At 45.0% G+C, this 16,890-nt stretch overlaps 1 protein-coding gene across 2 annotated transcripts in view; it reads left to right on the top strand.

Annotated features, from left to right (window-relative positions):
• CPEB1 (cytoplasmic polyadenylation element binding protein 1) overlaps positions 1–16,890 on the top strand; it is a 50,978-nt gene that overhangs the window by 28,278 nt on the left and 5,810 nt on the right. For both annotated transcript variants that reach the window (XM_035132118.2, XM_060282631.1), the window contains 6 exons: positions 4,093–4,307; positions 7,097–7,343; positions 7,457–7,570; positions 12,067–12,156; positions 13,847–13,983; positions 15,965–16,163. In XM_035132118.2, the coding sequence (XP_034988009.2) occupies positions 4,093–4,307; positions 7,097–7,343; positions 7,457–7,570; positions 12,067–12,156; positions 13,847–13,983; positions 15,965–16,163 (1,002 nt within the window). The remainder of the gene's footprint in view (positions 1–4,092; positions 4,308–7,096; positions 7,344–7,456; positions 7,571–12,066; positions 12,157–13,846; positions 13,984–15,964; positions 16,164–16,890) is intronic.

Below are 16,890 nucleotides of genomic sequence, written 5' to 3'. Positions count from 1 at the left end.
CAATGGGTGGATGTAATTTGTTTCTAAGGTCATTATAAAAAGCGCATTCAAGGAGTACATGAGTTATGACACAGAATTGCAGCTGCAAACTCTGTCCTCCTTAGGAACTCCTTTGTGTCAGCCCATCCAATCTGCTAACGGAAGGTCATTTAGTCTTGCCTGTGTGAAGGCTGTTCTCATTTTAACATTTGGCAAATCTACTAGATATCTTGGCAGGGGTGGGTAACAATAGAATTTTAAAAAGCAAACAATTTGTTTCACAACGTTGAAAACCAGATATTGCCCATCCCTAGTTGGTAGGAAACATGCCACTCTAGCTTTCTGCAAGGGCAATAGAGCATATAAATCCACACAACTAGTTGGGAGTTGAGAGCCATCTTCAAGGGTCTTCTGGTCTTTGTGGATCTGTTGAAGCAGAGATATGTCCTAATTTGGACAGCAAAAACACATATCAAACACCAGGAGACATTCGCTCTGTGAGTGCTACAGGAGGAGGCCCCCTGCTGCTGCTGTGGGTGGAAGTGTACCTCGTGTCTGTCTCAACAGGGAATTTATGATGTCCACATGGATTGGAAGCGATTGTTCAAGTAGTGTAACCTCTCCATGAAGATAGCCATCTAGGCTATCAAAGCAGAATGGAGATTGACCCTGTGTGCAACCTCTCTCAACCAGAATACGATAACTCGGTATCTCTAGATTCTTGCTGTGTGACAGTATTCCTGCCCCTTCTGTCCAAGGTGCTTGGAAGCTCCTTTTGACATTCTGGCTGGCCGATTTTTGGAAACAACTCACAGAATTAGGAGGGCCTTGGTTTCCCACACACACACACCCCACACTACCCCTTGTTGTTATACTATTGAAAGGCTTTTTTCATATAGGAGGCCACCTTGCTTTAGAACCCTTGCATCTAGAACAGGCATCCCCAAACTGCGGCCCTCCAGATGTTTTGGCCTACAACTCCCATGATCCCTAGCTAAGAGGACCAGTAATCAGGGATGATGGGAATTGTAGTCCAAAACATCTGGGGGGCCGAAGTTTGGGGATGCCTGATCTAGAAATTGGCAGGATTGCAGGCCCACCATGAAGCCGGAACATTGAGCTGTGAAGCTTCTGAGGCAGAATATTGCTGTTGCTGTAGAGTTCTGAGAATCTGCTCTCTGCGTGGGTGGTGTTAGTATCTGGTCCTCTGTAGTTAAAGAAGCATTCAGTTGATGTTTGCTTAATGCTTGAACCAAAGATGGTGTGAGTAAGCTTCCACCTGAGGTGAGGCAGGTAGATACCCAAGAGGAGGCCACTGACACCCATTGCCCTTTTGATTTCAGGTAAAAGGACCTTTGAACAGTTACATTCCCAATCTTTTCCAATGTAATTTTAATCCTGCTTACTGTTCTTAGCTTCTTCATGACTTTGTGGCTTATAGCTTAGATGGATTTTACACTTCTTCTTTTTTGTAAGCAACCCTAGAATATAATTGAAGGGCGGTATAAAAGTAATTACAATAAACAGGAGCATCGTACTGCTTCATGTCTTCTGGACAGTGTCTCGTCCCATTCTGTTAAAATTGAATACCATCTTACCTGAATCTGTTCTAAAAATGGGACAAATTAAATTCAGGCAGAGTTTCGTTTGCTATGAAGCCAACATTGGTGAGGAGACGCCAGTTAATTTTCATAGGAGCAATAAGCATCCCAAACAAGATGGTTCTCTGAGATAGCGTCAGCTTCCCTCCAAGCCACCTTTGCATTATAGGAAACTACATTATGCTGAATCAGATCATTGCTCCGTCTAGCTCAGTATTTTCTACACTGGCAGCAGCTGCCCAGAGCTTCAGGCAGGAGTCCTTCCCAGCTGTCCCTGGAAATACTGGAGATTGAACCTGGGGCCTTCTGCTTTCCAAGCAGATGCTCTAACCACTTAGCCCTTCTGTCTTGCTGTTCCCACCATCAGATTGCTTGGACAAGGGTGTTCAGTGCTGGTATGATGGAGGAGAAGGCATTAGAATATGAAGCTCTTCACCGGTTGGGTTTCTTATGTTCAAACAAGCTGTTCAGCAGGGCAGGGAGCCTAACACAGAGGTAAAACATGTTGCATTAGTATACAGATATAAATAATCAATTGACACCCAGTTGCACAGTTACCGTCCCTTAAGACTCATCAAAGCAAGAACCACAGGCACCAGTGCACAGCTAATCTTTGCAGGTCTGTCTCTCTCCCATCAGGTTTGCCTTAAGTTTCTGTAAGAGCCAGGAATCACCTGGCTGAGCTCAATTCTTGCTGAGATTTCTGTGTTAAGGAAATCCACATTTGATACCCATACTTCAAGATTGGAACCCATAATAAATCATGCAAATAGAATGCTAGCAGGTTGACTTTACCTGTTACACGTTCTGCAGCGAGGTTACTCATGAGTTGTGTAAGCAGCCCCTCAGACAGCATAATCTTCCATCTGTTGCGAGTGAGAAACTGCTGCCAGCACAATATGCCAGTGCTGCCTCTGCAGTGTTAAGCTAGACATAAAGATGATAGATAACATGGATAAAAATGTATTTATCCATTTTGTCTACCAGATTTTTAGAGGACATCTGAACCTGTTTAGGGAAGCTTTTAATGTTTAATAAATTGTTGTATTTTAATACTTCTGTTGGAAGCCACCCAGAGTGGCTGGGGAAACGCAGCCAGATGGGTGGGGTATAAATATTTATTTATTTTAATTACAGAAGACTGTGTAGGGACTTTGTTTACTCAGGGACATATATGACATCTGAACTAGACAAGAATGTGAATTAATGAATTAGGAGAGCCCAAGACTCTTTTAATTTAGGCTATTTATAGTGAATACATGTTGGCATTTTCACATTTGTGTTTTAAGTTCCCTAAAACTTGAGTGCTAATAAATGAGCATCCTTGCTAAGGTGATTTACCTGGGGTGAAGAACTAAGGAGAGTAGTCATAAAGAGCTCAGAGCTCCACTTGCTGAATATTGCAACAACAAAGGATTCTGCATGTGTTCAAGTGCATGCTTGAAATCATGAGGGCCGGCAACTTTTCTTTTTAAAAAGGTAAGGTACAATTCTCTTAATCTCCGTAAGCGTGCCCACGTGCCTACTTGCCAGCTTAGCATAACACAGGTTCTTTTCTTACTCTTCACTGTGAGTAAAGCCTCTAGCTATTCTACTTGAAAATACAAACATAGAAGCCCAATCAAGATGTAGGCAAGGAAAATGCCAACATCTTGGCAGAGCTCTTGCTTCTGCTTCTCAAAGCAACACAATCTTTCTGTGTATGGTGATTCGCCCATTTGCTTGTGTGTAACTATAGAGAGTCCAGTGGCGTGTTGGAGGGGACTGGGTGAGGTTTATCTGCGAGGGGAGCACACAACAAGCTGAGCCACTGTCTTGGATAATGTCCTTTGTGTAAACTGCTTTGAGCCGAAAGCATTATTGATGACAGTGGCTCTGCTTACAGGCCCTGGTGTAAGCAGAACACACGGTTTAATGTAGTCTGTGTGCACAGTGAGATGAAAAAAAACGAGGCAGCCTTGACAATTATATTTGGGAGGTCCCATATCGCTGAAGTACCGTATTTGAGATCATGCATAACTTGCATGTTGCCTCTGCTTACAGCTTTGTCTGGCATGTTGTACTCCTCGAGAGCAAAACATGTTCATGGGACCAGTGGATCCACCTTCTGATGTCCCTGCCTGAGATGTTCATGCGGCATCTCATAAATGGTCTTTGTGTACAAAGCCACAGATGGCAGGATCCTGCATGCAGTAGTTGGTGGAGCAGCAGGGGTCGCGGAACAGCAAATGAAAGCTTGGACACATCACCATTTATTTATTTTCACTCAGAAGAGCTGATGCCAGTGTGCTTGGTATAGGTGGGCATCTGCATTGGAGCACTTAGCACAGATCTTTGTGGGCAGTCCTTTTGTTCCCTGACACAGCAATGGATGGTGATTTATAATCCTCAAGGAGTTCTTTTCCCCAAATTGATTTTTCTTTTCTTTTTGAGAGCAAACCATCTGATTGAAGGGGAACAGAGGGTACTAGGGCTGAAGAGTACCTAAAGCATCACTTTGTCTCTTTTGCAGTTCTTAGCGTGTTTAGCAATCCCCTGGGGAAGCCCCCTGTGAATTTCCTGACAATGGATCCCATTGGCTCTGAGCTGACTGATACCCTTCCGAACCCTTTGAGGGGTTCCCGCCTGGACAACACCCGTTCGTTCCTGTATTCACGCTCCAGCAGCCCCTCAGACTCTGACACCAGTGGATTCAGCTCTGGTTCTGACCATCTCTCAGACTTTCTTGTAAGTTGCTGGGGAGGTTGTACCCTTGTGGCGGGGAGGTTGTGGCAAGGTAAGTGGGTACTGCAGGTGTGCAGAAACTCTGAAATTCTGAATTGATTTGATGGCAAAATGGTCTGGCTGTGGACTCCCCATCCAGTCGCTAGGAAATGGGAGAATACTCAAGCAGCTGCGGGTGGATTTAAGCCAGGCATCCCCAAACTTTGGCCCTCCAGATGTTTTGGACTACAGTTCCCATCATCCCTGACCACTGGTCCTCTTAGCTAGGGATCATGGGAGTTGTAGGCCAAAATATCTGGAGGGCCGCAGTTTGTTTGGGGGTGCCTGATTTAAGCTATTCTGCTTCCCCAAACTATAGCTTTTTCAAGCAAAATGGCACCAACATCAGAGTCCTGCTTCAGATTGTATTCCTGGGGAAATAACCTGTGACTGCAAAACTGCTAGACCCTGATCTGCTCACAATATAAATGAGCGTTGCACGTTCTGCTGGGTCTAGTGATCATTGATCTGTTGGTCTTGTGCAAGATACACCACAACACTTTGTTTCCTGCTCATTGCAAAGTCGGAAGGGATATTTTTTCTGCACTAAATTTATTGGTTAGGGCAAAATAGCTTTAAGAAGGAATAGAAGATCTGAAAGTTGGGCAGGAGGCAGGATGTACAGTTGTACCTTAGAAGTCAAACAGAATCCGTTCCGGAAGTCCGTTCGACTTCCAAAACGTTCAGAAATCAAAGTGCGGCTTCTGATTGGCTGCAGGAAGCTCCTGCAGCCAATCGGAAGCTGCATCGGACTTTCGGCTTCCAAAAAAACGTTCAGAAACCGGAACACTCACTTCCAGGTTTTGATTGCTTGCAAGCCAATTTGTTCAACAACTAAGGCGTTTGACAACCCAAGGTACGACTGTATTTTGTAACTGCTGCAAAATAAACAGGTTGTGAAATGCAACACTTTTTTTGGATGGACTTCTGGTGATAGAATTCATCAAATCGCTTTTCTTTAGGGAGCAGAGTAAGGACAAGGAAATTCATCATTTAGCGGGTTAGTAGGAGTACAGAGACTGAAATGGATACAGAAGATCATCCTTCTTTTTGACTTGCTGTTAAGCTTACCCTCCTTTTTACAAACAGGCTTCTGAGCTGTTGGTTGTCACTGCCTTCATCTGAAGCCTTTCCTGAAGCTAGAAATGTAGCTTTCTTAACTGTGTAGAGAGTTGTAGAATTCTGTGCTGAAGACTTTTTGCCCCCCTTATTTATTGTATGTAGTTGATAAAAGTATTTATAAGCCACCCTCTCACAAAACATGAGGGCACTTTACAGCAACACAGAAACCGTTAAAAGTAACACAAAAGAATAATCAAAATGACCAGTTATGCAAGAAAATTTTAAATAACCACAGCTCTGGCCGACATAAAGACGTCTCCAAGAAGTCCAAAGCAAAGATTGCCTCCCAAATTTCTGCTGGAAGTGTTCCACAGCATGGGACCGACAACACTAAATGCCCGTCCAGTTGTACCTCTGTAACACAAGTTACAGCTAACGGTGCTCCTCGGAATGATTTCAGTGATCAGTCTGGGAGATAAGGGCTCAGAGGGCAGCATCATTTAAGGTGTCCTGGACCCAAGTTGTCCAGGGCTTTGTAAAACAGGTTTACTAGCCTAATACCAAGCACTGCCACTTTTGTCATAGGTCTGACAAGAGACATTGCAATAAGCTGTTAACATGAACGTTGCTTGTTTCATGTGCAGGGCCTTAGCCAGCCATATATGTAGAACTGGAAGCTTGCATTTAATGAGCCTATTCTTGTTGCATGTAGATATAAGCTGCATATAGTTTAATGAACCTGGCAGCTGCCAAAATACAGTTAATTATGCCTGCCATGGTAACACCGATTTGGAATTCTTGCCCATTATTATTATTATTTATGATTAGCAGCATTTGCTTGTCACTTTATACAAAGAAGTCTTAGAGTTCACTTGACAAGATAAAATACAAGCATACAATATCAGCTAAAAGCCATATTTTTAAAAAATATTCATTTTGGCTCTGAAATAAAGAATAGATGCATAGCAGTTTGAGTCAGGATGGGGAGAAAAAGCTTGGAAGAAAATGTTGCAACCTTGCTTCTGGGTTCTTAAGCATCTTTTAATAATAATAATTATTATTATTTATACCCTGCCCATCTGGCTGGGTTTCCCCAGCCACTCTGGGCAGCTTCCAACAGAAGTATTAAAATACAATAATCTATTAAACATTAAAAGCTTCCCTAAACACGGCTTCCTTTTACTGTGGTTTGCATAGAGACACGAGGAATAGAAGCATGCTGTAGACAAAAGCAGAAATTTTCTAGCATTCAACCCATTAGATTGCCTTAAATTGCACATTTGGATGATCCATTAGGGTCATTTAGTACTTTCATTGTGGATAATCTTCTGGTAATTTAATTCTTTACCTTGAAGACTGAAACAGACTCCCCCACCTACCATTCGAGACATTACTTACACTTTCATTATATTAAGCTGAGAAAATATATGAGGCGTCCATGAGGTTCTATCACCTTTGGTACATAGTAAAGTCTGCAAAATATCCTTTCATAGTTTGAAATGGTTCAAACCCCCTTGCTTTTGTTAAGTAACCTGAATTCGTAATTGTAGCTTTCCTACCCTTTGGTTGAGGTGGGATCATAGAATCTGAGAGAGATGAGGGATCTTAGGACGCTTTAGATTAACCGCTGCATTGAAATTATATGTACTTGGTTCCTTCAAACTGTGTTTCTTAACATGTTTCTCTTGCAGTCGAATCTCCGGATCTCCCCGCCTATGTCATTCCTGCCTCTTGGTGGCATTCCCAGGGATTCCTTAAGTGGAGCAGGATCCCACCTGGATCAAGATCAAGCTACTCTTGCTTCAGTTACTTCCACCCCAGCCAGCATACCCAAGCAATGGTCTGGAGCGTCTTCCTGGCCTTCCTGGGTCCTCCCAGACTCCCTGGACGACCCGTTCAGTATCGAAAGGGAAGCCAGGCTTCACAAGCAGGCAGCGGGTGAGCCGGAGCCTGGCCTTGCATGGGGAGATTGGCACGGGGGAGAGTTGGGTGCAAGATGAATGCTCTTTGGCTCTTAGACAAAGCTTCTCTCTTTTGGTTCTTGTCTTCAGCTGTGAACGAGGCAACCTGCACATGGAGCGGGCAGCTCCCACCCCGAAACTACAAGAATCCAATCTACTCCTGCAAGGTGTTCTTAGGAGGAGTCCCCTGGGATATCACAGAAGGCAAGTAACTGCTAAGGCAGGTTGTGGAGTGAAGGAACTGGCCTCCTCTAGCTCTTTCCCCCACCCCACTTCATTAAGGTGCGATTATAACTGTCTCTTTGTGACCTTTGTTCCTCATTTACAGGGGATGTTTAGCTAAAGACTAAAACACTGTAGAGACTGTCCCTCCGGTTTGTCTAAAGCAGGGCTTGGTTAACCTGCTGCTCTCCAGATGATGATGTTGTTAATTCAGTTTATATACTGCCCTCTATCAGAAGATTTCAGGGTGGTGTACAACATTAAAAAAAAGGTTGCAGAACATCAATGATAAAAACATATTGAAAAACATAACGACAGATAGCCTAATAGTAAAATAATTATAATAAAATAATAATTACAATAACAGTCCACTTCCCCACACTTTCATATATATATATATATATATATATATATATATATATATATATATGACCACAACAGAAAAAAGAAAACACAGAACATACACAACATAACAAAATACCAACATTACAGTAAAAAAGAATGTCAAATCAATCTTATATCACGTATCTTTATCGACTTCCTCCATTCCCTCCCAACTGCGTTTCTTTGTATTACTTCCTTAGGTAAAGGGGCCCCTGACCATCAGGTCCAGTCGTGTCCGACTCTGGGGTTGCGGCGCTCATCTCGCTCTATAGGCCGAGGGAGCCAGCGTTTGTCCGCAGACAGCTTCCAGGTCATGTGGCCAGCATGACAAAGCTGCTTCTGGCGAACCAGAGCAGCGCACGGAAACGCTGTTTACCTTCCCGCCAGAGCGGTCCCTATTTATCTACTTGCACTTTGATGTGCTTTCAAACTGTTAGGTTGGCAGGAGCTGGGACCGAGCAACGGGAGCTCACCCCATTGCAGGGATTTGAACCGCCGACCTTCTGATCAGCAAGCCCTAGACTCTGTGGTTTAACCTACAGCGCCACCTGGGTCCTTAGTACTTTCCAAATCTTGATTCCAACCTTTTAAATAATTATCTAAACCTATTAATACTCTTAATAACTTATCAGTACTATAAATCTCTTATACTTATCTCAAAATACAATTCTATTCTAATTAAATCTTAAAATTCAATACAATAATAACACTTAACTAAATCTTAATACATAATGAACTTAACTGACACTCTTCTACAACCTCCTTTTACTTCCAAGTCTTTAGCTCACTGCTGCTAATCTTACAATTCTTTTCTAAATAAACTTTCAATTTCTTCCAATCTTCTTTCACCGATTCTTCCCCCTGGTCCTGGAGTTTCCCAGTCAGCTCGGACAGTTCCATGAATTCTGTCAGCTTCATCTGCCAATCGTCCACCGCGGGTATATCTTCAGTTTTCCAATTCCCACTTCCCCACACTTTCACAGACCATAGGTTATTTAATAGCCATAGGCCTGGGTAAAGAAGAATGTTTTTGCCTGGTATCTTAAAGACATGCACTGATAGCACCAGGCAAGCCTTTCTGAGGAGAGCATTCCACAATCGGGGAGCCACCACAGAAAAGGCCCATTGTTTTGTTGCCACCCTCCGAACCTCTCTGGAATGGGGGACACACAGAAGAGTCTCAGACGACAAGCACATGCATTTAGTTCATGTTGCTGAACTAAAACTCCCATCCACAGTGGCCGTCATAGCCACTGGTCAGCGATGATGGAAGCTGTGGTTAGCAATGTCTTGAGAGAGACAGGTTTCCCATTCCTGGTCTGAAGGTGGTTGTTAATGTTTCAGAGCAAGATTAAGGGGTTTCCACAGTCTGTCCTCAGAACAACTCATCCTGACTTGATCTGCCTCTTATTCGAGGGCGCCAGGGCATGGGTGGGGAAGCCTTGACCCTCCAGGTAGTGTTGGAAACTCAACTCCTTTTGGCCCCAGCCAGCATGAGCACAGAGGCCAGGGATGAAGGGATTTTTAGTGCGGCAACATCAGGCTCTCCATACCAAGTCTACAGCCTCAAGGGATGTGGCCTATGCAGCTCGACTGCTCTTGGAGCTGGTCTATTGATAATGCTAGCTAGTACAGCTGCCTCTGTTATCAATTGTTTGCTCAGCCTAGCTATTCTTAAAGTTAGTGGGCTTTCAGTGTAAAGTATTGTGTTGCTTATCTGAAAACCTGGAGATAGCTCAGTGGTGCAAGAGAGCCCCATGTTGGGCAAAAGATTGCTGCACAGCAGAGTATTGGACTAGGTGACCTCAGTGTCCCTTCCAGCTATACAATTATACAATTATTTAATTTAGAAGCTACTTTTTTATTTTTTGCAAAGCTACCCACCCCCCGCCGCCCAGCAGCATACCCAAAAATACCAAAAATGATGCAACATTTATAAACATCAGCATGAAAATTGCTGCAAAGCAGAACAAAGCACAGAAACACACACACACCAAAAAGCACCACATGTTTCTGGAACCACATGAATTCCAGAAGCAGTTCACCAATCATAGGAGAGACCCACAGCTCAGTGTTAAGCCTCTTCGCTTTGCACACAGCAGGTCATTATTTGGCATAGGAAAGACTTTTGCCAGAGAGCCAGTGCCAGTTGAAATAGGCCATACAAGCCAGCTTCATGCATTGAAGTATATTCTTGTATTCGTCTTCCTTGGTCTGTGGCCTTGAACAGAGACATAGTGTGCTGTTTATGCTCTGAGCATGAGATGGTGAATTGTGGTGAATAGAACATTGGACTTGGCTTGGTGACAGCCAGATTTAAGCCTCTGCTGGACAAGAAGCTTGCTGGGCAAACTCAGGCCAGTCAGTCTCAGATAATATCAAGAAAAATCCTCAATCTGTGGCTTCCCCAGGCTGCTTTACAAGGGAAGTCAGGATAAAGATAGGTTCACATTGAGTGTGTGGGCTCTGCAAATAATTAAGACACTAACGGTGGAGTCCCCCACATAATTGCTATTATGTGTTTCACAGAATGCCACTTAAAATATCAGAGCTGCTGTTCTGAATTGCACAAAAAAGGGGAATGATTCAAGTGTCATTACATGAGAAGGCAGAAAATGCCTATCAGGAGTAGTGAATAGCATTTGGGTTGGATATGGAGTACAGAAGTTCAAAAGTCCATTCCGCCGTAAGGAGGAGTGGAGGTTGTGGGCCCACGAGGCCGACACGTTGGGGGGGGGGATGGTTGCCATTCCCCCAGCCCATTGCCTGGCTCCTGGCCGTGGCACTCCCTTGGCGCATCCAATCAGGACATTCCAAGGGGGCGGCCGGGAATCTGCCTCTCTCCTCGTTTTAACCTCCAGCTCACATTCCAAAAATGAGGGGTGCTAAAAAGTTGTAACACAGCTTGGGATTTCAAAAGAGATTTTGGTTAAATTAATACAATTTAGTTTTGCTTGGCAAGTTAAATAGCATGGAAATCAAGTACTTGCGGTTATGTTGTATATAATCATCATTAGTTGTCAGTTAATGCCAAATGATAACATTTTCAGAAGGTAAAATTTACAATTCTCTGGTTCTCTGAAAGCAGTTCATTTGCTTCTTCGTCCAACGTTGACTTGCCAAGCTAAATGTTGTCCGGTCACAAAAATATCAAATTTGAATTCCTTAAATCCCAAAACATATTTTTAAGACCCCTCACTGAAGAAATTTGCAAAAATTAAGTTCCATCCCCTAAAGTAACACACCTACCAGTGGTGGTAAGTTCATAATTTTCCTCCGTTGAGGTTCTGTGCTGGCCAGGAAACTTTCCCCTGTGCTTGTCCCTCCCATGTGTCTGTTAAAGGTAAAGGTCCATTAGGTCCAGTTGCGGATGACTCTGGGGTTGCGGCGCTCATCTCACTTCACTGGCCGAGGGAGCCAACATTTTTCCGCAGAGTTTTTCCAGGTCATGTGGCCAGCATGACTAAGCCGCTTCTGGCAAAACCAGAGCAGTGCACGGTAATGCTGTTTACCTTCCTGCCGGAGCAGTACCTATTTATCTACTTGCACTTGACGTGCTTTTGAACTGCTAGGTGGGCAGAAGCTGGGACTGAGCAACGGGAGTTCACCCCATCGTGGGGGTTCAAACCGCCGTCCTTCTGTTTGGCAAGCCCTAGGTTCAGTGGTTTAGAGTAGACCACAGCGCCACCCGCATCTGTTAGCCAACCGTTATTGATGCAACGTTCGATGGAGCCATGGGGAAGTTTTATTTAATTACATTGCTGTATGTTTATAATTTATATATATGCCCAAAGCATAACTCCATGCACAGGAGCCAGTGTGGTGTAGTGGTTAAGAGCGGTAGACTCGTAATCTGGGGAACCGGGTTCGCGTCTCCGCTCCTCCACATGCAGCTGCTGGGTGACCTTGGGCTAGTCACACGTCTGAAGTCTCTCAGCCTCACACACCTCACAGAGTGCTTGTTGTGGGGGAGGAAGGGAAAGGAGATTGTTAGCCGCTTTGAGACTCCTTCGGGTAGTGATAAAGCGGGATATCAAATCCAAACTGTTCTTCTTCTCTCTTACCCCTGTAAACTAAATCTCTCATTTGTGCAGCGGGTCTGATCAGCACTTTCCGTGTATTTGGCTCGCTGAGAGTGGAGTGGCCTGGTAAGGATAGCAAGCACCCCCGCTACCCTCCCAAAGGTAATATGCCTAAAGGTAATACAGACATGGTAGGAACCTTTTTATCCATGCTACGTATAGAGAGCACTGAGGGCTGCTGGGCTGGCATGGCTGCATGGTGGAGACCGGACGGGTAGAGCACCGTAGGGTTACAGGCCTCACTCTGGTGCACAGGTTCTTTCCGTTAATATAATCTGCCAGCTCTTTCGGGGTGAGGGGCTGCACACAGCGGTGTTCACACGGTGGCAGTCACACAGGACACAGGGAAAAGAACAGAGCTTTGTGTTTATTTGTGCTGAGGAAGCCGCAGCTGCCGTTGACATTCTCCCCAGTCCGTTGTATTAAGGGTTGAATTACTGCTGAGCCAAGCAGGAAACCTTTCTTTGCCATTAAGGCATTTGGGGAAGTGACTTGTCTTCTGTTGTTCAAGATGCATCAGCCCTAATGTTCAGCCTTTAGAAACCTGGAGTACTTCCATGCTAGGTTTTTTTCCCCCCTTCCACCTCTCTCCAATTTTGGCACCGTTCCTCCCTCATTGGGCAGTTCAGGTGCATTCCCAGATGTTGCAGGCTGCAACTCTCATCGGTTTAGCCAGGATGACCCATAGGGATGCCCAGTAGTTAGGAATGACGTCTAGATCATCTAACAGGTCCCAAGAAGGGTGGTGGTGGCTGTACTTGGAAGGAAGTGGGTGCTGTTAGGGCAGAGGGAGCTGCCTTTAGACAGAGCTATGACTGCTACCGCTCAGCTTGTGCACATTAATTGGGCATGTGCACAGGCACACCGGTGTATCCCATACACCTCTGTTGATTTAAAGTACACAATTAAGTGCTGAGTCTGTCCAGTGCTAGTGTGTGCACACTCCTTTTTGCCAAGGGCGGGGAATCTCAATCTCCTGCTTGGAATAGCAAGGCCTCTTTTTTGAGAAAAGTACATTGATAAGTATATTCTCTTCTCTCTCCCCAACTACCTGCCATGGGAAGTTGGACATACCAGTGGTTTCCCCGGCTTAGCCATCCCACCCTGGCTATCCCACCCACAGGGACTGTTAGCTCAGAACAGGGTCTAGAAATAGCACTGTGTTAGCAAAACGAAAAAGCTCACTTCTTATGGTTTGCAAGCACCCTGGATCACTTGGCACCGCAGTCTTTGTGCACCATTTGAGTACTTAATGGGGAGAAAATTGTGTCTCTGGCAAATGCGACGGTCTGGAGTAGAGGATTTCAATCTCTGCTGTGCCTAAGAATTGCTCAGTTGACCCAACTCTTCCATCTTCCATTAATGGAAGCGGTGAAAAGGAATGAGATTCTGTACATTGCAAGCCTAATATCATTATTTCCCCCCATCTCTATGCAGTGGTGGAAATTACCTGCTATGTATTTGTGAAAGTGGTATATAGACAAAAGGTTATCTTTCTCTGATCCTGCACTCTCCAAAGCATTGAGAAGAGGGCTCATCAGCCACTGATATATGTAAATGGAGCCTCGATGTTCAGAGGCAGCCTGCCTGATTAACCAGCATGCAGGCGGGAGAGTGGCATTGCTCTTAAGCATCCCCAAAATATCAAACTGGTCGCTGTTGAACTAAGTCAGGTCATTGAGTACAACTGGGCAATTCTTAATACAGACTGCACTGCAAAAATACTCCCTAGGGAAGAAGGGAACATGCTTGTACCCTACTTTGTAAGTAAATTTCTTGTCTTCCACCCAAGGCTATGCATATCTAGTGTTTGAATCGGAGAAATCTGTGCGTGCTCTGCTTCAGAACTGCTCCCGCGATGTGCTGAGTCCCAGTGGCCTGAGCGAGTACTATTTCAAGATGTCCAGCCGCAGGATGCGCTGCAAAGAGGTGAGAGGATGTGCCGCTGTGCAGTCCAAACAAAGCGCCCAGGTGGGTGGCTATAACCTCGCATTGCTTTATTTAGGAGCCATGTATTGCCTTTGAAGCACTGGCAGCGGCCCCTCATTCTCCAGGGTGACTTCTGCATAGGCAGCTACCCTCAGTGATGGGTGGATTTGCTCCCAGTTTGCACAAAGGCTGATTGTGCCATATGTTGCCTGGTTGTTGACTCCAAACACATGCAGCTTTTAGCTAGAAAGGAAGAGGGATAGGGATAGAGAGTGGTGCATTTGGAAAAGTGCTAGTTCTGAAGGTCTCTAAGCACATGGTTTGTGTTGCCAGTGGGTCAGGGGGATGGGTAATGCGTTGTGGAGTGTGATAGATGCTGGAAGAGGTTGCTTGTGACTCTGTGTTGACAGAATTGGCAGCAAGGCTCCTCATTGATCTTCTCCAGTAAGAGGTCTTTGTTGTTGAAGGATAGCTGCGCAAGCAGTAACACCATGAAAAATGCATCCCATTGCTGGTTGGCTTCTGCTTTCCTGCCCTGTGACATTGCCAGTGGTGGGGGTGTTCTGAATGTATTGGATAGTATCATCTTGAAAATAGCTTCTTTAAATATTGTTTCTAGTGCCTATGGTTGCAGAGAGATGGCTGGATATGTGCAGACAACCAACCACAAAAGATAAATATTTTTATTTATTTAGAAGACATCTCCAGGCAGCCCTATATAGGGAAGTTTTTTAATGTTTGATGTCTCACTGTGTTTTATATTTTGTTGGAAGCCACCCAGAGTGGCTGGGGTAACCCAGTCAGATGAGCAGGTTGCAAATAATAAAATTATTATCTACTGCAAACACACCAGCAGGGTGCTCAGTCACCCTTCTGTGTTTTATTTGCATGTCCCAAATTAAGGGCAAGGTTGTGTTCTGCTAAACAAACCATCCCTAAGATACTAGCACCACACATCTATAACAAGTTACCTATGTCCCTAGTTGAATTCACGTGTTCAAGTGGGATGCACAATTTAGATGACGTGACCCTTGTGAGACAAGTTTGGACAGTGCACGTAGGATTTTGGCTACGACTACATTTTGCGTTGCTGCTTCAGTCACATATCTTGGCTCTACTATAATCTGGGCAAGTGTTGCATAAATGTACTGCTTGCAAAGTATTGTTTCCATGGTGCAAGCATATGTTATCACTGGGTCATGCCAACCCTGCTGTTCACAGGGAATGCGTAATTAATGCAGTCCGTAAGGCAGAATACGCTTTTACATAGAGGAACTGAACGGAAAGGAGACTGCAGCCTCCTTGTTAACAGGACACAATATTCAGTTAAAATAGAGTAGCGAACCAAAGTATACCAGAATTGGGAAGTGGAATAAAAGAACTATTCTTTAGCCATCTCCTGGCTTCCATAGAAACACTGAATAATAGAGTTTGAAGGGATCCCAATGGTCATCTAGTCCAACCTCCTGCAATGCAGGAATCTCGGCTAAAGTATCCATGACCGATGGCCATCCAACCTCTGCTTAAATACCTCCAATGAAGGAGAGTCCACAACCTCCCAAGGGAGACCATTCCCATGTTGAACAGCTCCTACTGCCATCCTCGGCTCATGTTCCAGCTTGTCGACATCCTTCTTAAATTGTGGTGCCCAGAACTAGGCATTATGCCTTCCGCAACATGGGTTTTGACTACAATTCCCATGAGCTTAGTTGGTGTCTCTAATAGCTCAGATCCCAACAGGACACCTTTGACCCAAAGGCCAGTTGTACAAAAGTCAGATAGTCTGAATGTAAGAGCAGCCATCTGTGTGTTGACTCAGCGGTTTGGAAGGTTACAATGGTTGAAGTAGACTTGGCATAAGGACATGGGAAGACCATTTAAGGTGCACTTAAAAATAAGTTGGTAGGTTTGTTTTTCAAAGGGGGAGGATATGTGGCTTGTGGACTCAACTTGAACACAGTTTTCTCTCGGGTGACTTCAGGTACAAGTGATCCCATGGGTCCTGGCAGACAGCAACTTTGTGCGCAGCCCCACCCAGAGGCTTGACCCGGGCAAAACGGTCTTCGTGGGAGCTCTTCATGGGATGCTGAATGCCGAAGCTTTAGCAGGGATCCTCAATGACCTGTTTGCTGGCGTCGTGTATGCAGGTATCGACACTGACAAGCACAAGTACCCTATTGGTAAGTGAGGCTAATCGACGACCATTCATATTCTCTTGGTTTCTGGGCCTTTTGGTGGTACCTTACCATGATTTCTCTTGTCCAAAAATAGGTACAGATGGTACCTTGTAAATGAAAGTGGTGTTGAATGGCTAAGTTGAAGACCCTGGATACAGAGACAGTTTTAGGGCAATGCGAGTGGTGTGGTCACACCAGATGCGCAGCTGAAAAGGGTGCCTTCTCAACGCCCAGTAAGTGCTTGTCCAGCTTTGGGAAAGAGGAATGAGGGCTCCGGCAGGGTCCTAGATCCTCGAGTCCTCTTACCTCCTTCCCAAAGCTGGGCAAGTGCTTACCAGGCTTTTGGACCCTGCCAGAGTCTCACGCCTCCTTCCCAAAGCCTGGCTTAAGCCGGTGCCACAAGGGTTGTGGGGAGGGTATCAAATGGCCTTGCACTGGGTGGCATATTACTGCTGGATAGCATGATTGGGGGAAAGGTTCGTGGTCACTTTGAGTTGTATCCCACGTAGTGCTAAGTTAAAGACACTTGGTGGTTCCCTTGTTCCACTGGCAGTATTTTGTGGCTTCCGGATGGTGTTCTGCAAGACAGTGCATGAGAAGGTTGTTAAGTTTGTTTCACAGCAGATTGCACATTCTGCAAGGCAATGAGTTTATGCTAGCGCAGCCGCTGCATTTGATTCCTCCATTGCGCAGCATTAAAACTCGGCTACCCGCTAGTGCGAGTGGACAG

Source organism: Zootoca vivipara, chromosome 14 (genome assembly GCF_963506605.1).
Source record: "Zootoca vivipara chromosome 14, rZooViv1.1, whole genome shotgun sequence".
NCBI lineage: Eukaryota > Metazoa > Chordata > Lepidosauria > Squamata > Lacertidae > Zootoca > Zootoca vivipara.
Note: the sequence above shows the minus strand (reverse complement) of the source record. Positions and strands in the feature narration are given on the sequence as shown.